This window comes from Anabrus simplex, chromosome 7 (genome assembly GCF_040414725.1).
Source record: "Anabrus simplex isolate iqAnaSimp1 chromosome 7, ASM4041472v1, whole genome shotgun sequence".
NCBI classification, from domain to species: Eukaryota; Metazoa; Arthropoda; class Insecta; order Orthoptera; family Tettigoniidae; genus Anabrus; species Anabrus simplex.
The window spans coordinates 291,347,262-291,372,806 of record NC_090271.1 but is presented as its reverse complement, the minus strand read 5'-3'; the positions used below and the strand labels follow the sequence as shown (position 1 = coordinate 291,372,806).

The following is a 25,545-nucleotide window of genomic DNA, read 5'->3' as shown; positions in this document are numbered from 1 at the left end:
TGTGACAGATAATAATTTAGCCCATTATAGTCACCATTTAAAAAGTCAAAATAAAAACTATCAGCAGGCAAGGAATTGTATAGCTCATTTATAGGTAAAGAAATCTCTAATGCTGGGTGGTGTCTATCAAGGGGGACAATGCTTTCATTACTAGATTTTACTTCATTGGAACTGGAGTTACTGAAAACCAAATCAAGAAAGTGATTTAGAAAATTTGGGATAGCATTAAACTGAATTAAACAGAGATAAGAAAAAGTGTCTATAACTAAACTGGACTGCATAATGTGGTTACCTACTGACATAAGGCCAGAAGATCTTTCTTCATTTACTATCCAATTAAGATGTGGTAGATAGTAGTCAACAATGAGCAATAAATGGTTGTCAAGATTTGACATAATTTTTTCAACAGCACTGCAAGGTTCGAAATATTTTTGGACAGGAGACTTGGGTGGAATGTATACAGCACCAATGATTAAATTTGTGGTGTTAAAAGTCAGGGACACAAACAACTGTTCAACTGTGTTAATGCACGGTATCAGAGTAGGTTTAAACCTCTTGTTAATACAGATCATTACCCCCCCCCCCCCATGGGATGCCTTCGTACTCGTTAAAGAAGACCTGTCACATCTGAAAATTGAATATGTTTCGAGTCCGAGTTCCACATCACTAATTTCATCATTTAAGTTTGTTTCGGTTAATACCATGAAGTCATAGTCAGCTAAACATGAAGAAATTTTAAGTTCAGTTAGTTTGCTTCGAAGTCCATTTATATTTTGATAGTATCCTCTAAAGTGTTCAACTAACCTTGGTGCTTTCTTAGTATCTTGGATGTCATTTTCCACAATAGGCCTACTAGTAGATATTTTTGTTTCTACAGGTTCATTGATTTTAGTGATCAGATAAGAATCTAACCTAGTCTGTGTACCTTGCACATTAACACTATTCCCCAATACAGTTTTAACCTATATTTACCAGATATTGTAATAGGAGTTGAATCTTGGCTGAGAAGTGATATAATGAATGCAGAAATTTTCTCACGGAACTGGAGTGTGTGAAGTAAAATAAATAATAAAGCTTAATCATTCCACCTATTCAACACACAAAAAGAGATGTTAATAAAGAATCAAATCTGCAAACAAAACTATAGGGACATGTAGGATGCTCGTGGGACCACGTAATTTGAACAAATGATACGAGAAAACGTAGTTTCTGGGAACGAATAATCAAGATTCTACTGTATATTGAACAGTAGTGGCCATCTATGGATTGGAGTACTCGTCAGCAAAAGCAAAGTGTGAGCAAGTTCTGCACATTCAAAATGAGACCGTTTTGATGGAGCCTCGGGCGGCTGCATTTCAACCACACAAGGAATGATGATGCCCAACAGTGACTGGGATGGACATATCGTTTGTAGCAACAGGAGCTGTGTAATGAGGGCAGTCATGCATCTGGAACCTGGGAGTCAGCAACCACTTGTTGACTGAGTAAACGGTGGATGGATCTCGTCAAGGATGACGTAGAATATGTGAACCCTACCCGTTACGATGCTTTTTATCAGTCTAAATGGAGATGGATGGCCATCAAGCAAACTCTGCCACTGGTTGGATATAATTCTAGGGAGAAGAAGAATGCAAGGAAAAAAAAGAAACTACTGAGAAAAAGCTATATATATAAAATAAGAGTTTTGTCTGTACATTGCTCAGAATTTGAAAAGAATGGTATTTCTGCATCAGTCATGTCCACAGTAACCAGGAAATGCACTTTTTACTTTTCCGTAATTTCTGTCTGTCTGTCTGTATGTACACGCATCACTAGAAAACGGCCAAAGAGAATTTAATGAAAATCGGTATGCAACGTCGGGAAATAAGTCGCTACAATCTAGGCCATAAATAATTTTATTCACGCTGATAGAAATGGTAGTTTAGGGGAAGGCCTAAAATTTAATTTTCAAATATGTATGTTTTTAGTAGTCCTATCTTCATAAAAAATTGGTATGCAAAGTCTACGAATACGTCGCTACCATCTAGCTTATGAATAATTTTATTCACGCTGAGTGAAATGGTATTGCAAGTTATGAATCTCATTCCGTATTGACGGTTATCACTTTACAAAATAAAATATTTATAAAATCCTCCTATCAATACAAGTCAAAGATCTAACAGATGACTTGACTTGTATTGATAGGAGGATTTTATAAATATTTTATTTTGTAGAGTGAAATGGTAGTTTACGGGAAGGCCTAAAATGTAATTTTTAAATACAGTAAAACTTGTCTTAACGGACACCTCTCATCGGCGGACACCCCTCATTGGCGGACGATTTTCTAGGTCCGTAATTAAATGCCATGTTGTGTATGAGTAATTTACCCCTCTTATACGGACACCCTTTATTACGGACACGGACACACCATAGCCACGAGAAACTCCAATTAAACCTCTCCTAACAGACACTTTCTTTTTCAAAAAATTCTGTATTTGTGTCCTGTACAGTATGTATTTGCTTACTTTTTGCACAGCCGGTACTTCCAAGAATCACAGATACCGTAACTTTTGATCCTGGCTGTACACATTCTTGGAAGGCAACACTATGCTACGCTATCACTTCCGGAAGTTGTGTGATCTGACATGCTCGACAGCCCTGGAATTCGTACCTTCACTGTCAGGTTACTTTTCATTGACTCGTGGGCTTTTGATGTGTTCAATTTTACGTTAGTAAGTGTATGTAAACATGGCTCCGAGGAAGTTTTTAACTTTAAAAGAAAAGGTAGGCATAATAGACTATCATAAACGTGAGAAGTGTGGTGTGCGTAAACTGTCAGAAGTGTTTAAGATTGGAAAGACACAGGCAGCTGAAATTGTGAAAAAGCAAGAGGAACTAGTGAAAGAATGGCATTTAAATGGCAACGAACAGCGCATTAAACTGTTTCAAAGTGGTAGTGGAGCTCTCATTGACAAGGCAACGCTAGATTGTTCGCTAAAGTAAGAAGTCAGAATGTCCCTGTCTCAGGACAAATGATAGAAGCAAAAGCGTTAGAATTCGCGAGAGAATTAGGTATTGGAGATTTCAAAGCCTCGAATGGCTGGCTAGAAAGGTTCAGAAAGCGACATGGTATCAACTTCAAGTGATTTGCGGAGAATCATCCAGTGTTAATATGGAGGTTGTTGACAACTGGCAAGAAAAAATACCTTCAGTCATAGACGGGTATGCTCCGGAAAATATTTTGAATGCCAATGAAACTGGATTGTTTTTCCGTGCTTTACCCGACAAAACTTTGTGTTTCAAAAAATCGTTGTACTGGTGGAAAAGTTGCAAAAGAACGTCTTACTGTCTTGTTATGTGCAAGTATGAGTGGAGAATGGGAGGAGCCCCTTGTGATAGGAAGAGCTGCAAAACCAAGGTGTTTTAAAAATATGGACGTTACGAAGTTTGGCATTGAATGGAAAGCGAATAGGAAAGCATGGATGACCAGAGAAATAATGACAGAGTGGCTAGGACAGTTGGACAGAAAAATGATACGCCAGGGGCGAAAAGTGTTATTATTCCTCGATAATGCAGCATCGCATCCGGATACAATTAAGTTGCAAAATGTGAAGATCGTCTTTCTCCCACCAAATGTAACATCAGTTTCTCAGCCGCTTGACCAAGGAGTGATCCAGAACTTCAGACAGTTAGTGATGAAGCACATAGTATGAGAACTTAACGGGAATGAAGTAACCCTTCAAACACTGACAAAGGGGCTGAATGTTCTCCAAGCAATTTCATGGATAAGCAATGCATGGAAAAACGTCACGGCCTCAACAATTCGTAACTGCTTTCTGAAAGCTGGGTTTCCCGCTACTGGTGGACATCCCGAAATAGAATCGGATACCCTTCCTGACAGCATGGAAACAACACAAGAGTTGATTAATGCAGCAGGTTACAGTGTACAAGTGAACACCTATATGGAAATAGATTCAGATATTCCAACAGAGTGTGAGAGTGGAGACACGAAAACGATTCTTCAGTCAATCCAAGGGAAGAGGGACAAAAATGAAGATTCTGACGAAAGCGGGAGTGAAGATGATGCTAATGACGACTTTGAAGAAAATATGGAAATGAATGTGCTGCCAATAACCTCGTACAGTGAGGCTCTCGGCATTGTTAAGCGACTGAAAGAATTTTATTGTAAACAAAACGATGAAAAAGGTGTAAATTTGACCCAGGATTTAATTGCACATAGTGAAAACATCATTGCTAAACCGAAATGGACAAAACAAACGAACATTAAGGATTTTTTCAAGTGCTAATGTTTTACTGTACTGTGCTAGATATTGCTACATCTACATACTGATTTGACGTTTCAAAAACTCATACGTTCTTTTTAATTTTAACATGGTGAACAGTAATAGTGTACATTGTGCTCAAAAGAGGTTTCCATAGAAGTGTTTTTGTCTCTTTAATACAGTGCATCGCAGCTGCAGCAGCCCATCTACAACTTTCTCATGTGAGTACAGTGCAGTATATTGTACAATACTGTATACAGTATACAATTAAAGGTACATTTGCGAGAATTGTTAACACATACTATACATGGGTTATTGTGTTCCAACTTATGTTTAATAGTACCGGTTTCATAACCTCTCGCGGGCGGACACCCCTTCATAACGGACATTTTTTCGGTCCTGAAGGTGTCCGTTATAGGGAGGTTTTACTGTACTTACGTTATTAGTGGCCCTATTTCATTGAAAATTGGTATGCAAAGTCAGAAAATGAGCCACTACAATTTAAGCTATGAGCAATTTTATTTACGCTGAGTGAAATGGTAGTTTAGGGGAAGGCCTAAATGTAATTCTCAAATTTTTAAATTATTGTTGTATCGATAAATACTACATAACCAAAGTTATAGAGAATTGAATTTCCGACCATTTATGTCTTGTACATCTTTACCGTACCAGCTCTGATAACACAGATATTCATGAATTTGTATTTTTGTTGCTAAGTCCATATCAATGCCGAGCCACGAGTAAATGGGTTAACAGAATTTAATGAAAATCGGTATACAGAGTAGGGGAATAAGAAACTACAGTCAAAGCTATAAACAATTTTACATCCTGGATGAAATTGTAGTTTAGGGCAAGGCGCCTAAAATGTAATTTTTAAATACCGATGTTATTGGTCCTATCGAAAAGTACTATATAAAAAAGTTATAGAGAATACAATTTCCGATCATTTATTTTTTATTCAGTTTTACCGTACCGACTATGATAAGAGTGGTATTTCAGAGTGGGAATAAAACGAAATGTGAAGGTCTATAATATCGAAAGTGCATAACATTGATCAACAATAACATTACATTTGACCATTGTTTATTTTGATGTTCTTTGTCTCTTATGCTCTTATGCTGCCCCTCAACTCCGATAGATGGAATTACTGCTGTGTACCGAGCATAACAGCCTGACTGAATGTTGGCGGGAAATAGCCGGGGAGTTAGAAAACTTTCTTCTTTAGCATGCCATTCCTCTGGTTCATACATTTTCTGATACAGCTGGTACGTAACAGTAGTAGTAGTAGTAGTAGTAGTAGTAGTAGTAGTAGTAGTAGTAGTAGTAGTAGTAGTAGTAGTAGTAGTAGTAGTAGTAGTAGTAGTAGTAGTAGTAGTAGTAGTAGTAGTAGTAGTAGTAGTAGTAGTAGTAGTAGTAGTAGTAGTAGTAGTAGTAGTAGTAGTAGTAGTAGTAGTAGTAGTAGTAGTAGTAGTAGTAGTAGTAGTAGTAGTAGTAGTAGTAGTAGTAGTAGTAGTAGTAGTAGTAGTAGTAGTAGTAGTAGTAGTAGTAGTAGTAGTAGTAGTAGTAGTAGTAGTAGTAGTAGTAGTAGTAGTAGTAGTAGTAGTAGTAGTAGTAGTAGTAGTAGTAGTAGTAGTAGTAGTAGTAGTAGTAGTAGTAGTAGTAGTAGTAGTAGTAGTAGTAGTAGTAGTAGTAGTAGTAGTAGTAGTAGTAGTAGTAGTAGTAGTAGTAGTAGTAGTAGTAGTAGTAGTAGTAGTAGTAGTAGTAGTAGTAGTAGTAGTAGTAGTAGTAGTAGTAGTAGTAGTAGTATGGCCTGGTCTAGAATAACAATTAAGCCTTTTCCAAATTATAGCACCACAATAGTCACTCAAAATTCAACTCTGAAAAGAGCTGTTTCTTTCTCTTCACTTTTATTAAATTCTACATTCAATTTATTCCAAACCAGCAGTGAAGAGGGGGTTTCTCTTCTGGCTTTGGAGGAAAAATTTGCCTTCAAGTCAGATGGACTTTTCCGCCACCAGTGTAGTAAACTGATATTTTCCGACTCATGGGGTACTCCTAGGAAACAGAATAGTAACTGGGCATAGTTTTTGCCCTGGGAGTCTCCACTATTCGACCCTCTCCCTGCCGAAGAAAGCCGAAGAGTGTTCACGGATCACGGCTGGCTGCGGTTTGGTCATTCCAGGTCTGGAACTTTGGACTGTTAGATAGGCAGCGTAGTCCTGTTCGTTAAAAGTAATAAAATGTGTGGTGTTTAATTTGAACAAGTATTTCGTAATATGAAAACATTGCTTTTAATCGCACCATTCCTATTGACATCATTGTATGTTCATTTCAGTTGGGAAAACCACTAAGACAGTCTTTCTGAGGATGTAAAAAGGCATTATAATGAAAACATCCCAACCTGATTGTGACTGATGGTATGAAATTGGGTCTACCATTATAGTGAAAATTCCCTCGGTCTTCATATGAGAAAAGATGTTTGGTGACCTCCCGTCGCGTTTCTAGGGTAATGTTAAAAGCTATACGATTTAAGACAATCTTGCTCACAATGTGTAAACTACCTAACCTAGAATTCTGTATACAATGTAGAATTCCGTAGTGAAGCACGGGTACATCAGCTAGTTTTAACATATACGATTAAAGGTTTTGAAATTTTTGGAGATAGTTACAGTTGTTTGATATTCTATTGTATGATATGGTGGATAATTTGATATTGCTGTCTTTGAAGAAGTCGTGTATCTTTTCTTATGGTGATTTTATCAGCTGCATAGCCTGTCTGTCTCAGCGGGAGTGCTATTATCTCCATGTAGGTGTTAATCTTTAGTTTGACAGGGACTACTATTGCAATATGCCCTGTCAAGCTAGTGCTGGTCATGCATGGGCTGATGGATTTTAAGTTTCCTATGTTTTTTGCTAGTTGCTTTACGTCGCACTGACACCGATAGGTCTTATGGCGACGTTGGGGCAGGAAAGGGCTAGGAATGGGAAGGAAGCGGCCGTGGCCTTAATTAAGGTACAGCTCCAGCATTTGCCTGGTGTGAAAATGGGAAACCACGGTAAACCATTTTCAGGGCTGCCGACAGTGAGGTTCGAACCTACTATCTCCTGAATACTGGATACTGTAACGCTCTTTGTACTTGATAGTGTCTTTGCTTACTATCAACTTGCTAGAAATAGCGTTGTAATTGAGATTTGTTTTTAGGAGAGTGCCCTTGATCGGGATACTAGACAACAAGATATCAAAGTACTCAGAACTGACAGTACACAAGCGCGCAGAGTGCCGAGAAGCGTGCAACATGAGAATATAATAGTTCAATACATCGTGTCAACATTACCGTAAACAGTGCAATTCAGAGCTCCATACATGTGCATAAAGAAGTTAAAGGGCCGCTACCCAAGAGAATTGCCGTGGTAGGTACACGTGAAAACAGAAGTAATAGGGGAAAGGAACTCGTGAAAGAGAATTTCTAAAACAAGTTTGAAAATAACAGATATATTATACTAATCTCAAAGGGGTAACAAATTATCTTTACATCAGAACAAATAGTATGAACCAACATGGCGTAATAAAAGCATTAAGTTTGATTTTAAAACGTAGGTGATACAAAATTTGATTACATCGTCATAAATTCCTGAGCACCTATCACTACAATCTTTGGACATATGTTCCGACACTTCAATTAGGGGAAAGAGAAAAAGGGGAGGGGGGGGGGGGAACCCATAGATTCTGAAATCAGTTTCTTTGCATTATATTAAACAATACGCTAGAAGGGAGGTACATCAAATAAAGTTTCAGGCTCGTGCCAGTAGAATACAAAGTTGGTAGTGTCATACACTTGCTAGATAAGCTCACAAATTGATACAATGTTTACAAGAGGACATCAAAAAATGTAACCTCATGCCAAACAATTCTAGAGATTCAGAATAGAAATAAACCAATCTCCAATCCAGGGAGTGATCCTTTTGGTAGATTAGAAAAAAAAAAATAGGAATTCTAACAAGTGATCCCAGAAGGGATTAAAACACACATGCATGTGCAGAAACGATAATAAAATTGAAGCTGACCGATGAACATACAAATTAAATTAGCAGACCACATCTTTTGAGCAAGCACCATTTTTACGCAAAGTTAACAGATAGATGGCATAAGAAAAGAAAAGAAGGAAATAAGAAACGGAGGAATGGGATAGGATAAGGATCAAGCCGCCAAGTCCCCAGCACTAACAGACGCGATGCAAAAGTTCATCTCAGAAGGTAGGAATGTGTATGGACTAGAATTTTAGATCAGCTGTCCAGTACACCATTTACACCACATTTTAGGAATACAAATGTCCAAAAGGCAGAACATTTGCGCTGCACAAATACTCAGATGTGTCCTGAAGGGACCAAAGTTCAATTTTCGTTACTACGGCGAAGCCCAAGTATAGCAAGGTAGGGCACGTTAAATGATAGAAAGAAACAGTGTCTGCTCACTCTTGACAGAAGTCCAGCATGAAGTTTACAAGTAAAATGGACACGGTCCAGCCGTGTACAGAGTTCCAGCTCCCACTGTCTTTAACAAGGTTATAGCACAACTGACCTGCCGAATGAACGACACAAGGCCATATATATATGCCAGCGGGGTAGATCGAGAACATACTATAGGCGTGACGTCAGAGTGGATGCGCCATGCAGGTGAGCAGTGACAGCAGTAGTACAAGCAGCTGGGAAGCCGACAGTTCGTAACAGCAGACGGAGAAAAGAGCACCAATTCGAAGGGGAGAATTTTTTTACGTAAGGTAAGCACAAACAGCTCGCAACATTACTGGCCGCACTTAAGCGACTGCAGCTATCGAGCTCGGTGTTATGTTCCCTATACCAGTTAGAAATGGTGACCTCCATCACCAAAATCAGCATGTCGGGTAGACTATCCTCATGTATCTGTTGTTGAAAATCAGTGCAATAATCTTTCTACCTGAAGCAACCTTCAGATGACCTTACTTTCTCCATGACATTTTCAGGTAATTCTGTATACTGCTGCAGCCTCAGTTTGTTGAAAAATTTTATGAGCTTTATTTGTTAACATGGACATAGTGTGCTGTCCCACCAGATCATCATCATTCCTCGCTCTCTTTGAAACCTGACCCTGAAACGGCATTGAAAAGCCACAATGGTAATTTTCCCCTGGAATTGCAGTGCAGATAATGTTTTATAAACCCAAATACACCATTTTGTGTTTAATGATCTTCATTAGTGATTTGTGACAGCAGTGGTGCATGGAATAATTGAAAAACTTTCTGTTTGGTTGACAAATATCTGTACTTGCACTTACTGGTGCTGCCAAAGTTCCTTAAACATAACAGTGTGTATTATTCTCTTTTAGATTATCTTAATCTCTTGTTATTTAGTTTTAGAAATAATGGGAGCTTTTATTGACAGTTTTGTAGATCATCTTATACAAATTAAAATGGCATAATGGCCCCAGAATTTACCAGGTGTAAAAATGGGAAACTAGGAAACCACTTTAAAACCATCTTCTCTCGAAAGCAACCTTATGGCTACTCAGCTTGTGAGATAGAAAGTGCTATTCTATATATCAGTTTCATTGTACCCTGAGAGCATTTTTAGTTCATGTTGAGCTTATCAGTGTTATAAACATTGTTGTAGGTAGTAACCATGGTAAAAGACGTCGCAGTAAGAGAAATCATACAAGTGATTCATCAGTTGGTCATCACCAAAAGAAAGGCACCAATTTTAAAATTGAAGAGGTTGAGGAAGATGAGGATATGAATTGCAGGGGAAACCTGAGAGCATTTCCTGGCACAGGTAAGAACCATAATATTATATACTAGCAAATGTACCCGTGCTTCGCTACGGTATTCTACATTGTATTCGAGTATCGAAGTAAATACTGTACATGAAGTAAGTAAGATTGTTTTAAAATTGCATGCCTCTTAGCGTTATCCGAGAAACAGCATGGGGAGGTCCCCATACGTTGTTTCCAATGTAAAGTCTTTGTTACGGATTTTTGATATAACGGCAGGCTCACTTGCCTACTGCCATTCACAATCGAGTTGGGAAGTTTACAGTATAATTGCAGGCCCCATTGCCTACTGCGCGGTCACAATTGATTTGGAGAGTTTTCGTTACAATGGCAGCCCCCCTTTCCTACTTCCAGACAGATAACAGTTCAGGAGATTTTATTATAATGGCAGGCAACTACCCTACTATCAGTCGAAATTGAGTTGTGCAGTTATCATTATAATGTCAGGCCCCTTTTACTACTTCTAACCAGCTTACTGCCAGTCACACCAAGTTGGTGAGTTTCCATCAAAATAGCAGGCCACTATGCCCAATTCCAGTCACATTTTAGACGAGGACATTTGTTTATAATTGCGGGCACCCTTGCCTACTGCCAAGCACAATCGAGTAGAGGAGTTTTAAACAAACCTGCATGCTCCCTTGCCTTCTGCAAGTCAAATCAAGAAGTCAATTATTCATTACAATGGTAGGCCTTCCTTACTACTGCCAGTTACACAGGAGTTGGAGAAGGACCCCATTCCTACTGCCAGTCAAAGTCAGTGTGGGGAGTACTGATTACAATAGCAGACACACCCTCTCTCGATCGCTACAAATCGACATCAGTGAATATATATACATCGACATACGAAAGTATATGCGTGTTTACAATATCGCAGACCTTCAATTGCAGATTAACTGCTGCTAAGCGTACGTCATATCGACAAAGGATTGTACCATAAGACGCCGGATTTAGTGGCCTAAATGGCTGGTCCTATGATATCTCATCTATTCATGGGTCAGATTGAGTTGAACAGGGTAAAGTTTTTGTAAGATTATCTCATATTGCATTACTTTTCAGATAATTATATGACAGCTACATACACAGCATTTGGCTCACATATGGCTACTGGGTGGGCCAATTTTCGTGAAGAGTTTGATGATTCTGTATTTCCTATCAGTGGTTGAAAGTGTGAATTATGCATGTGAAAAGTCCAAATTTAATTAACATAGAGAAATAGAGAAAAATCAAACGTAAAAATGATATAGATAAGGAATCTGCTCCACGTACACCACCTTTCGGGCTATGGCCGCTGGACTTAACCTGCAAAACTGACCATTCATGATATCTCTCTTATTAATCCTCCTGACGAAAACATGCACATGACAAAAAAAGTTTTAGAGATAGAATTCCATCACGTTTGGTCGATTTCCACTCAGGTTGGTCTTGTACTGTATATATTGTGGAAGAGTAAAATCACCATTTCGGTTCCCTATAATCGACCAGTCCATTCTGGGAACATGAAATGTTATTGACCTTTAAGACCTACCTTTGGATGGGTGGATGCTAAATATAGTTTGGTTCGAATATCTTCAGTAGTTTTCAAGTTGTAGGAAATACGCTTTACACGCACCCGCTCTTGAGTTAAGTCCGATGGGACTTGTACTAAAAAACGGTCCGTTATTAATCCTTGTAAATGCAAAGAGGATGAGAACTCCACATAATCAATACTTATTTTTTATTATTATTATTATTATTAATAAATAAATAATAAATAAATTAATAATTAATAATAATAATAATAAATAAGTATTGATTAGGTGGAGTTCTTATCCTCTTTGCATTTGTGTGAATTATCAATACGGATATGAAGCATATAAATTACGATTAATCCTCGTATCGAAATTATGCTCATGAGAAAAAAGGTTTAGAAATTAAATTTCATTAATGCAGGTAGATTTCCATTTTGGTTGTGTATATTTTGCGGGAGTGCAAAATCATGGTTTCGGTTTTGTATAAACACCCAGTCAGTTCAGGTTATTTAGAAACAATATTTGCCCTAAAACCTACCCAAGGACAGGTGGATTCTAAATATGAAGTTTGTTGGAAATATATCTAGTAGATTCTAGCACTTGCATACATACAGAGTAATTAAGGAAGAAAATAATACAGTTAAGAAAGTTGAAATTAATAGAAAACAGATTATAACTGAGGACAGCTGGATAAGGACAAATATGTAAATGCCAAGTGAATGTATTGGAAAATCAAATGTCCCTCAATAAATTATGCTGGTGTGAGTTACGGATATAATAAAGCGGTAACAGAGGAGAAATTTAGGTGCAGTGATTCTTAGGTAAACAGATAAGGAGATGACTAATGGTGTTATTACTTAATCTATTCAAGGGCGGTTATAACCTCCAACGATATTCTGCCAATATCCCGCAGATAGGCCGATTGACGCCTCTCTTGCCTTCTACTCAAGGAACAACCACGAATTTAAAAGCATGATGAGGAAAATGGCAATACGTAACTTCCCTGGTGGCAAGCAGTAAGAGACGTAGCCATGGTAACCTGTAGGTTCGTTGTCGGTCTGTCGGTCACTCAGTGCAGAGCATGATACCCGCAGAAAATAGTAAATTTCTCCGTCATGTGAAGAGTAAGGTAAATTATGAACATAACGAAAGTTGTTTATAATGAAGAGACGTTTCACGTGCGGTCAACGGAGTTTACAAAAAATCAATAATGTAAGAGAAAATGGAGAAAAACGTTCTGGTTTTCCTGTAAACCCCCGTCTTTTCAAAGATTTTAAAATGATATGCATATCGAAACCTTCCTCGGAATGAGTATACTCTAAATATGAAGTTTGGTTAAGATCTATCCAGCCGTTTCGACATGATGGTGGAACAGACAAACAGGCAGACAGACAAACTGACAGACTCGAAAAGTAAAAACCACCGATTTGGTCTTGAGTTGACCTAAAACGGATAAATATCTGAAAAATTGGCAAAACAAAAGAAATTACAGACAGCGGACCCCCTACAACTTTATTTATATAGATGCGAGAGATACCCCATCACATGTATAATGATAATACAATAGCAAATTAAATATATTTTTTACTAGAAAATATACCCATGCTTCGCTACAGTATTCTACATTGTATACGGATATCGAAGTAAATTACTGCACACACAGTGAATAAGACTTCTTTTAATTGCCTGTCTCTTAACGTTATCCAAGAAACAATACGGAGAGGTCCCCATACGTTGTTTCCAGGGTAAAGTGCATGTTATGGAGTTGTGATGGTAATGTCAGGCTCACTTGCCTGCTGCCATTCTCAATCGAGTTGGGAAGTTTTTCATTATAATGGCAGGCCCCTTGTCTACTGCGTGGTCACAATCAATTTGAGGAGGTTTTGTTACAATGGCTGGCCCCCTTTCCTACTTCCAGACACATTACAGTTGAGGAGCTTTTATTATAATGGGAGGCATTTTCATTGCTGCTCGTCAAAATTGAGTTGTGCTGTTATTATAATCAGTCAATCAATCACTACTGATCTGCATTTAGGGCAGTCACCTAGGTGGCAGATTCCCTATCTGTTGTTTTCCTAGCCTTTTCTTAAAAGATTGTAAAGAAATTGGAAATTTTTTTTAACATCTCCCTTGGTAAGTTATTCCAGTCCCTAACTCCCCTTCCTATAAACGAATATTTGCCCCAATTTGTCCTCTTGAATTCCAACTTTATCTTCATATTGCGATCTTTCCTACTTTTAAAGACACCCCTCAAACTTATTTGTCTACTGATGTCATTCCACACCATCTCTCCACTGACAGCTAAGAACATACCACTTAGTCGAGCAGCTCGTCTCCTTTCTCCCAAGTCTTCCCAGCCCAAACTTTGCAACATTTTTGTAACGCTACTTTTTTGTCGGAAATCACCCAGAATAAAACGAGCTGCTTTTCTTTGGATTTTTTTCCAGTTCTTGAATTAAGTAATCCAGTGAGAGTCCCATACACTGGAACCATACTCTAGTTGGGGTCTTACCAGAGACAAATATGCTCTCTCCTTTACATCCTTACTACAACCTGTAAATACCCTTATAACCATATGCAGAGATCTGTACCCTGTATTTACAATATTTATGTGATTACCCCAATGAAAATCTTTCCTTATATTAAGACCGAAGTACTTACAATGATTCCCAAAGGGAACTTTCACCCCATCAACGCAGTAATTAAAACTGAGAGGACTTTTCCTATTTGTGTGACTCGCAACCTGACCTTTAACCCCGTTTATCATCATACCATTGCCTACTGTCCCTCTCTCAACATTATCGAGGTCATTTTGCAGTTGCTCACAATCTTGTAACTTATTTATTACTCTTTACAGAATAACATCATCTGCAAAAAAGCCTTATCTCTGATTCCACTTTTTTACACATCATTGATATATATAAGAAAGTACAAAGGTCCAGTAATACTGCCTTGAGGAATTCCCCTCTTAATTATTACAGGGACAGATAAAGCTTCTCCTACTCTAATACTCTGAGTTCTGTTTTCTAGAAAAACAGCCACCCATTCAGTCACTCTTTTGCCAAGCCCATTTGCACTCATTTTTGCCAGTAGTCTCCCATGATCTACCCTATCAAATGTCTTAGATAGTTCAATCGCGTTACGGTCCAGTTGAACTCCTGAATTCAGGATACCTGCTATATCTTACTGGAATCCTACAGGTTGAGCCTTCTATCAAACCAGTTATTAATTTTGCAAACATGTCTCATAGAAAGAATGCTTTCCCAAAGCTTACATGCAATGCATGTCAAACTGACTGGTTTATAATTTTTAGCTTTATGTCTATTACCCTTTCCTTTATACACAGAGGCTATTATAGCAACTCTCCATTCATTTGGTATAGCTTCTTCATGCAAACAATAATCAAATAAGTACTTTGGATATAGTAATATATCCCAACCCATTTTCTGTAGTATATCCCCCGAAACCTTATCAATTCCAGCTGCTTTTCTAGTTTTCAACTTTTATATCTACTGTAAATATCATTGTTGTCATGGGTAAATTTTAATTCTTCTTTAGTATTAGTGACCTCCTCTATCTGGACATTATCCTTGTAACCAACAATCTTTACATACTGCTGACTGAATACTTCTGCCTTTTGAAGATCCTTGCATACACACTCCCCTTGTTCTTTAATGATTCCTGGAATATCCTTCTTGGAACCTGTTTCTGTCTTAAGGTACTTATACATGCCCTTCCATTTTTCACTAAAATTTGTATGACCGCCAATTATGCTTGCCATTATGTTATCCTTCTTCTTTGCAAGATTCTATTTCCTAGTAAGTTCCTTCAATTCCCCCTTACTTCCACAGGCATTTCTAACTCTATTTCTTTCCCATCTGCGCCTCTTTCTTGGTCTCTTTACATCTCTGTTATAATATAGTGGATTTTTATCATTCCTTAGCACCTTTAAGGGTACAAACCTATTTTCACATTCCTCAGCAATTGCTTTAAACCCAACTCAGAGTCTGTTTACATTTGTATTTACCGTTTTCCACAGCCCCAGCATTTGCCCGGTGTGAAATTGGGAAACCACGGAAACCATCTTCAGGGCTGCCGACAATGGGATTCGAACCCACTATCTCCCGGATGCAAGCTCACAGCCGCGCGCCTGTAACCGCACGGCCAACTCACCCAGTAGTTACTGTTTAAAAACTCCCATATGCCTGTGTTATCAACCATATGGTACTGCCTAATAGTCTTAATTTCACATTTATTTTTAACTAAGTTTACCACAAAAACAGTTTTGTAATCACCAGTACCATCTATTACTTCATTTTCTCTATAGAGCTCATCTGGTTTTATTAGCACCACATCCAGAATCCTTCCCATATTAACCTATTTGCCGTTTGTTGGTCATGCTTCCTGTCATTCGCATTATCTTCCCAGTTAACATTTCTTAAATTGAGATCGCCCGCTACAATCACGTTCCTTTCCTTATCGTATCCCCTCATAGCTTATTGTCTTATTATCAAATAGTTCTGAATCAGCGTTAGTGCTAGCCTTTCCCGGTCTGTACACTCCAAAGACATCAAGTTGCCTATCGTGCCGTTGGCAGAAAGTACGACGTTTATGAATCGTGTATTCGTGATTGGCAGAAGAAGAAGGAAAAACTTTAAAAAAGTAATGGCAATCGCAGAGCATTTCGCAGGCAGAGTGCAATATTTCCAGAAATTGAAGAACGACTCCACAAATTCGTGATAGAAAAACATGAGTTAGGATATGGTTTTTCTAGTGAAATGTGTCAATTGAAAGCACTAGAGATCTCAAAAGATAGATCCGAAACTTTTATCGCAGAAAGGAATTGTGCAATTTAATGTAAATTTTATGTGAGGGTCCAGTTTATTTATCTGATCTAAAACACTGTTCTCATCTGTGAATCTTCCATCTAATACGACAAAAATGTCATCCACAAACTTGTACGAAAATAAAATACCCGCTGGTGAATAATAGCATGTTAAATATCAGCTGACTAGGAATGTCTACAACAAAAGATCAGTGTCCATCAACGCCAAGCTTAGGCATTATTGTTCGGTTGTACGCCCGGAAGCACTGTACGGAGCAGAATGCCTTGCAATGAACAGAAAAGGTCTGATGGAGAAGCTAGAAGCTAAAGAAAGAAAATTCCTGAGAAAGATTCTTGGACCAATAAAAGAAAATGGTGAGTACAGGAGACGACACAACAGTGATCTGTACCAGCATATGGAGAGGATAACGGACACGATTCGGAAAAGGAGGATTAAGTTTTATGGCCATATAGCACACATGAGCACACAGAGACAGACCAATAGGATCTTTTCCTACTTTCTTAACAAGAAAACCAAGGGACCCTGGTTTATCGAAGTTGAAAAAGACCTTCAAGAAATAGGAATCACACTTGAAGACATCCAGAAACGTGCTCCTCTCCAAAAAAAGCTCCAGGGATACAAGAGGTTCCAAGAAAGGCCAAAGTTGAAAACAGGCAAGAAGTGGACTGATGAAAGAAAGGAGGCTCACAGAACGAGAATGCGTGAGTACTGGGGAAGAATTAAAGTTCAAGGATGCAAACGGTTGAAATAACATGGTCCACAGCAGGCCGAAACGAAGAAAGGAGAAAGCATGTTAAATATCAAGGAATAAACTTTCTCTTTTTCAAGTTATTAAACCAAAGGGAATAACAGGGTGTTACATTACTCAGTTTGAAAACATACAGTTGTGAATGGGACAATGTTTAGTGGTCTATCAATTAATTAATTAATTAATTAATTTATATTGTGTTCAATCTGTTCAAAACATCTTCATTTTCATCTCCGATTAGGACCATTATATAAGTGTAATACTTCTGTAAGTTCGTGGTTATTTCCGGAAGTGACATCCGCAGTATCTTACAGACGAGAGAACTGGCAAGATGGCTCCCATAGAGAAAACAGAAATGAACACACACAACATGGCTGCGAACAGTAATTCGACATCACCAAACAACCCTTCATCAGGGAAAGAAGAATTCTGCTGAACATGCAAGAAAGTCTTTGATAAGGATTGTGACGCAATTGAATGCGAGGGACCATGTAGCTCATGGTACCACAAAAACTGCTCGAAACTTACAAATGGAGAATTCGACATAATGAAGAGATCTAAATGCAAACTCACTTGGCTCTGCGACTCGTGCAAACCATAAATTTTAAATTTTAAAGGAACTAAACGAAAAAGTGGAAAATATTATCAACTTTCTGGCAAACGAGATGACTATCATGATCATGAAAACAGTCGAGAAGGGGCTCCAACTCAAAGAAAGGGCGACAGTGATCAAGGAATCCAATAAGAGGCAGGCTCACCAAGTGCTCCAACAGACACAAATCTCTGAAACGTCACAACAGGAAGAATCACAAGAAATAGGTGACAGCGAAATACCAGCATCTTGCCCAGATAAAGAACCCGAGCCGGAAAGCAGAAACGGGACATACGCAGGTGCAGCCAGAAGCCCACAAAAACCAAGAGAACCCCAGAAAATAGTAGGAGTACAGGAACCAATAGAAGGAGAACTTCAAGCAGGCTCTCGATATGCATGGCTGTACATTGGGAAACTACACCGTGAAGCCACAAAAGAAAAAATTGAAAGGCATTTACAAAAACAAGGCGTTACTGAAATGAAAGAGTGCGTGGAGCTCTCAACAATTGGCCATTTAAAGGCCTTTCGCATAGGAATACCAATAGAAGCAACAGACACAAAATTCTGGCCAAGAGGAGTTACGGTCAGACGATTTCATTTTTGCGGTCCACAGGAGTGAGACTTGACTAGAAAGACCTCAACCCAAACAAACCAACAAGACAAAAACACACTAAAATCACTCCTATGGAACGTAGAAGGCCTAAAGAATCTAAAAGCAGCAAACCCTACCTACTTTTGGAACAATTTCGACGCAGTAATAGCCACTGAAACTTTCTTCTCAGAGCCCATCAACAAACCCCTCTTCTACAGTACACATGCACTGGCAAAAACAAAAGAACGCGGTAGACCAGAAGGAGGCGTAACCGTCATGTATAACAACACCATATGAAAACTCAAAGCAAAACACACAGAAGAGAACACAGTCATAAAAGCTGACAGACTATCATAGGACTCTACACAAGTCCCGCTCAAACAGCCGACGATACAGTAGAACAAATAATTAATGCAATCTCAATGACAAGGGAAGAAGAAAATGTGATCCTGGGAGGAGATCTAAACTGCAGACTGGACAAGCCTGACCAAAAAACAGCTCTGGTATTGGAAATACTACAGGAAGAAGGGTTCACACTGGTCAATAAAAAGGAAGAAAATACATACCTTGCACCTAACAGATCCATTACAATAGACTTGGTCTTCTACAGAGGAAAACACATTAAAATAAAATCACAAGAAGTGCTGGAATGATCAACAGTCGCCCCACTGAAAAGACACCTACCAGTCTGCACCATATTTGCCATATCATGAGTGTCCGCTTTGCAGAAATTCTCCCATACACAGAAGATCTCAAGGAAACTGAACAATGACACATTAAAAAAGAGAAAGGAACTTCTAGGAAATGTTCCAAGCCTAATAGAAGAAGGGCTACTCCAACCCGCACTGGACTCCATTCTGTTGTATATACATAGTGCACAATTACTGAAGAAAACAAGAATAGCACAGCCCTGGTTTGACGCAGAATGCTACCGCACCAGAAAGGAAGTCCTACACCTTCTCCATAGAGCGAAACAAACAAACACACCAGACAACCTGAAAGCATATGCACAAAAGAGAAAAGAATACAAGAAGCTAAACATGCTCAAAATAGCAAATCACATGGAAGTAGATGCACAAAGACAAGCAGAAGAAGCCCTAAAGGACCCCTTTATAGCGATCAAGAAGAAAAGCAGAGCAGGAGTGGCAGGAATCCCGATGAATATTTGAGAACAGCACTTCATCCAGCTTTACAACAAGAACAACTTAGAACAAGCATACGAAACCGAAGAGACATAGAATCTGAACCAATAACCGAGGACGAAGTAAGAGAGGCCATCCTAGAAACTAAAAAAAGGAAAAGCAGCAGGACCAGACGAGTTGTTTAATGAAAACCTCATAGAAACTCTTGAACTACTCGCCCAGTTGTGGACGATGTTGTTTAACAAATGCCTTACATCAGGAAAAATACCAGATGATTGGAGAAAGTCGAACATCATCTTGTTATACAAGGGCAAAGCGACATAGAAGATCTCAACGCATACAGAGGAATTGCACGTGAGAACAACATCTTCAAGATATTCTCCAAAATCCTGACAAACAGACTCTACTCACTAACAGACGCCTTTATGCCAGAAACACAGTTCGGATCCAGGAAGGGAAGAGGAACCCTTCACGCAGTTGCTAACCTTTTAGAAGATGTACATGACGCACTAAGACACCCTTCGAGGAAATTCTACACAGTCTTCGTAGATTTCACAAAAGCCTTTGACCTGCTGAACAGACAAGTACTCGTGAATAAACTTGAAAGTATGGCAGGAAAGGATAACCCAACTACAGCTGGTATCAAAACCATGCTTATCTACAACAAAATCATAATCAAAGATGGCGTGACGACCTCAGGAAACATAGTACAGACCAACAGCGTTTTACAGGGAGACCCGATTCGCCCAACCCTATTCAACATAGTCATGTCAGACATCACAGACATCCTACAACAGGACTCAGTGAAAATGTACCTCTACGTAGATGACATCGTATTAGGCTCACATGACAGGAAATCTCTGCAAGACACTGTAAACCGGCTCCAGGAATGGGTCGAAAACAACCAACTCCAGCTGAATACCAACAAGACAGTGCAAATGATCTTCAGGAGGGGAGGAAGAACCTCTGCACAAGACAAAATATACTACGGAGCGGAAGAGTTAAAGATTGTAAACTCCTTCAAGTACCTGAGCATCACCCTACAACCATCGGGATCATCCTACAAAATTCGCTTATGGGAGAGGGCAGCCGCTGCCATAAAAGCCATTTATGACATTAAGAATCTGACGAGACTAGCACTAGACACCGCATTAACACTTTTCTATGCAAAGATAATGCCTGTTCTGACCTATGGCATTGAGCTCATATGTAACAACCTGACAACTAGAGACATCTCGACCCTTTAGTGTGTGAAAGCAAGATACCTAAAGAGAACTTTGGAAATATCAAAATACGCCCCTTCGAGACTGGCCTACGAACTTGCAAAAACATGCTTCCTCATAGAAAACTTGAGTTTCAGACAACAGCTGCCAGCGACGAAACAAGAGTCGGACCTACTTCGGGACAGACGAAACAAGGGAGCGGACATCTGGCCCGAATTCTACATAACAGATGCGATGCTAGATCGGAACTAGACGGGACCAAACAAGAACTTACGAAGTGCCATAACTAGGCTTGCGGTGCACGGTTTCCACCACAAGCTATGCACAAGAAACAGTTTCCACGAACCCTCACCAGAGTGTGTATGCAGCCTCTGTGGGAAGGCCTGTAAGCGCTACCACTTCAGCGAGTATCACCATCGCATTAAATCACTAATGGAATATAGTAAAGAATAATGAAACTTAACTCTCTGCACGTTTGTGCGCTTTTATTATTAATAATAAAAAGATAAAATATTTCCAAGTTTGCTGATTTTTTAATGTTGGAAATGGTCTCTGTAAATATCGGCTAATATCCCTGAGGCCGGCGACCCCATGGGGAAGCCTTGTTGTTTATAGATGGTATCGTGAAATCTGAAGAAATTATTATTGAGGGCGAATTTGAGCAGTTTTACAAATTCTTCTATTTTTAAAATGCTCAGGCTGCTACGATTTTTTAGGCTGGTTTCTATTAAGTTTATTGTTTTTGTTTAGGTATGTTAGGATCATATTAATAATATCGTAAGATGCTAGACTGTGAAATTGCTCAATTTTCAATTCTTTGGTGATTTTACAAAATTCTATTTGAGTTTTGAATTGTTTTTCGGCCAGAAATACAAGGCCGAAACTGATACTGTAAAATGTATTAAATACATTGGTATAAAATAAAAAGTATTGATTAGGTGGGAAATCCAGCTTTGTAATTGTGATCATTTGAACCATCAATATGGGCTAATGAAGCTAATGAACTATAATTCTGTCAATTTGTAAGTTGAAAGATAACTGCAACATGTTCTAATGGCAAGGAGGTTGACTTCACTGTATGGTTGGCAATGCAAAATGCAATCCAACAGTTAGAAAATAATTATGCATCTCTAGCTTTAACAGTAAAGGAGGGAGGAATGGTAAGATAAAAATAACATGATGATAATATAAATAATAATGTGTAAGCTTATGTTTTGATTATATTGTAATGACTTGATTTAACTCACAGAGTACTGGACACATAAACCTCCGTGGCTCATGCGGCAGTGTTCCGTGGTTCAAATCCCATTCACTCCATGTGAGATTTGTGCTGGACAAAGCGGACGTGGGACAGATTTTTCTCCGGGTACCGGTTTTCCCTGTCATCTTTCATTCCAGCAACACTCTCCAGTATCATTTAATTTCATGTCAGTCATTAATCATTGCCCCAGAGGAGTGCAACAGGCTTCGGCAGCTGGCACTATTCCTATCCTCACCGCAAGATGGGGGCTTTATTCATTCCATCCCTGACCCGTCACTGACTGAAAAACAGGTTGTAGGTTTTCATTTAGTACTGGACACATGTTTTCTAACTCTCACTCCAAATTAGACTTGTCAGGAACTGTAGCTTATTTAGTGGTGGTGCTGTATATGGGTGCTCCAAATTAGACTTGTCAGGAACAGTAGCTTAGTTGGTGGTGGTGCTGTATATGGGTGAGAGGGTATAAAATGCAATGGTTAATCCACCCAGTGTTCGCTGCACTTTTCTAAAAGAAAGGACTAGGTAAACAACTGATAGGGAATCTGACGTCTGGGCGACAACCCTAACTCTACAGATCAGTTGTGATTGATTGATATATCATCACTATTCACATTTTCATCTGCAATAAGGAATTAATTACATTACAAGATATTAGAATCATTCCGTATTGACGGTTTTCACTTTACAATGGCGAAAAATGAGGGTATCCTCCTGTTCAATACATCATATATTCCGTCATTAGACGGAGCAAACAAATTCAGACATGTTTCGGCTCGCTTGAGCCATCTTCAGTGAAAAAAAAAATTAGGGGGGTTGGAATAATTTACATAATATAAGTTGAAAAATTGCTAAAAAACATAATGAAAGAGTAAACAAAAAAACAAAAGAGAGCTTAGACGGAAAACAAAATTAGCACAAATATACAGTATTTACATCAATATGCAGAGCAAAAAACTTACTGCGACAAAAATTCAGTGAAACAGGTGTTAATTTGAAATAATAATTGATACTAAAAACTGCGTTAACCTAAGAAACAAGGGAATGAGAAAACAAATGATGCAGATGGAAACAAATAAGAGTAGCGCATGGTGAGGTTGTGGACCTCATAGTTTACAAATTATTGGTTTAAAAATGACAAAACAGTTTGAAATTGCTGTCAAAATCATCCTAGTGGAAACCCATCACATCAAATTGGTCAGGAGGAGAGCGGGAGCAAACATTTTTGAGAGAAACCAAGCCTGAATTAACCTGCAGGCGAAAAGCCTGTGACAAGGAGGAAAAACACCATGAAATTTAAGGCTTTAGAAATAGCAGCATTCTCAATATCTTCTCAAACTAGCGGTCCCTTTCTTCATTATTGTTTCATAATGTTGGCTGGTGTTTTGCCTTATTATAGAGGGGTCGGAAGGGCCGCATATAAAAATATGAGAAGCTGTGTTAGGTAGAAGACAGATGCATAGTAAATTGTAGTAATCTAGTGGAAACCGTCAATGAAGTTCTAATGGTGTGCAGTAGGTGGTTGTCCTCTCTAGTGGCCTGGCTTTCTCAAAGTAACGGTCTCGTTCGCGTGATCGAGTCTGTTGTTGGTTGGCCGAACCGAACCAATAATTTGTAAACTATGAGGTCCACAACCTCACCATGCGCTACTATTATTTGTTTCCATCTGCATCATTTGTTTTCTCATTCCCTTGTTTCTTAGGTTAACGCAGTTTTTAGTATCAATTATTATTTCAAATTAACACCTGTTTCACTGAATTTTTGTATTGATGTAAATATTGTATATTTGTGCTAATTTTGTTTTCCGTCTAAGCTCTCTTTTGTTTTTTTGTTTACTCTTTCATTATGTTTTTTAGCATTTTTTCAACTTATATTATGTAAATTATTCCAACCCCCCTAATTTTTTTTTTCACTGAAGATGGCTCAAGCGAGCCGAAACATGTCTGAATTTGTTTGCTCCGTCTAATGACGGAATATATGATGTATTGAACAGGAGGATACCCTCATTTTTCGCCATTGTAAAATAAGGAATTAATGTAAACAAATAATGTATTTTTTGCAAAGGTAGTTAACATACACAACATTATAATAATGTTTAAAATAATATGACAATAATAACGAAAATATGCATTGGTTATATTGTAATAGCATGATTCAACTCACCTGTTGCATAGGGTGCGTGATTTCTAACAGTTGCTCCCCATTACCTGTGTCAGTAACTTGAACACTTTCTACATTTTCATCTGAAACAAGTACAGCAGAAGTCCGTTATAGTGAGAATTCATACATACATACATACATAATCATTATAGACTGTTATGCCTTTCAGCGTTCAGTCTGCAAGCATCTGAGAATTTACTAAACGTCGCCACAATCCTCGATTTGCAACTAGTGTTGTGGCCTCATTTAGTTCTATACCTCTTATCTTTAAATCGTTAGAAACAGAGTCTAACCATCGTCGTCTTGGTCTCCCTCTACTTCTCTTACCCTCCATAACAGAGTCCATTATTCTCCTAGGTAACCTATCCTCCTCCATTCGCCTCACATGACCCCACCACCGAAGCCGGTTTATGCGTACAGCTTCATCCATCGAGTTCATTCCTAAATTAGCCTTTATCTCCTCATTCCGAGTTCCCTCCTGCCATTGTTCCCACCTGTTTGTACCAGCAATCATTCTTGCTACTTTCATGTCTGTTACTTCTAACTTATGAATAAGATATCCTGAGTCCACCCAGCTTTCGCTCCCATAAAGCAAAGTTGGTCTGAAAACAGACCGATGTAAAGATAGTTTCGTCTGGGAGCTGACTTCCTTCTTACAGAATACTGCTGATCGCAACTGCGAGCTCACTGCATTAGCTTTACTACACCTTGATTCAATCTCACTTACTATATTACCATCCTGGGAAAACACACAACCTAAATACTTGAAATTATCGACCTGTTCTAGCTTTGTATCACCAATCTGACATTCAATTCTGTTGGATTTCTTACCTTCTCATTTCACTTGTTATTCTTTAAAATAACATTTTCTTAGGATTTCGCCAAAAGTGATCTTTGCTCCAATACGGCTGATGATGACCCCTAGATGGGTCGAATATAGTACCGTGTAATTTATAATTTTGTGAATATATTTTAGTATTGAAAAGGTGGAAACGTTTACGTTGTTATTATTATTATTTATATATTTTTCTCTAGATCTACGAAACATAAACACAACTGCCTATTCCTCTCGTAGCATTTTTCAATTACCTGGCGCATACTGAAAATCTGATCCTGACAGCCTGTCTGTGGTCTGAAACCACACTGGTTTTCATCCAACTTCCTCTCAACGACTGATCGCACCCTCCCTTCCAAGATGCCTGTGAATACTTTGCCTGGTATACTAATCAATGAGATACCTCGATAGTTGTTGCAATCCTTCCTGTTCCCTTGCTTATAGATAGGTGCAATTACTGCTTTTGTCCAATCTGAAGGTACCTTACCAACACTCCACGCTAATTTGACTACTCTATGAAGCCATTTCATCCCTGCCTTCCCACTATACTTCACCATTTCAGGTCTAATTTCATC

The 25,545-nt window shown here is 38.6% G+C and overlaps 1 protein-coding gene across 2 annotated transcripts in view; it reads left to right on the top strand.

Annotated features, from left to right (window-relative positions):
• The window catches only part of LOC136877579 (FMR1-interacting protein NUFIP1), a 295,598-nt gene that overhangs the window by 214,315 nt on the left and 55,738 nt on the right, over positions 1-25,545 (top strand). For both annotated transcript variants that reach the window (XM_067151735.2, XM_067151734.2), the window contains one exon: positions 9,909-10,067. In XM_067151735.2, coding sequence (XP_067007836.2) covers positions 9,909-10,067 — 159 coding nt within the window. The remainder of the gene's footprint in view (positions 1-9,908; positions 10,068-25,545) is intronic.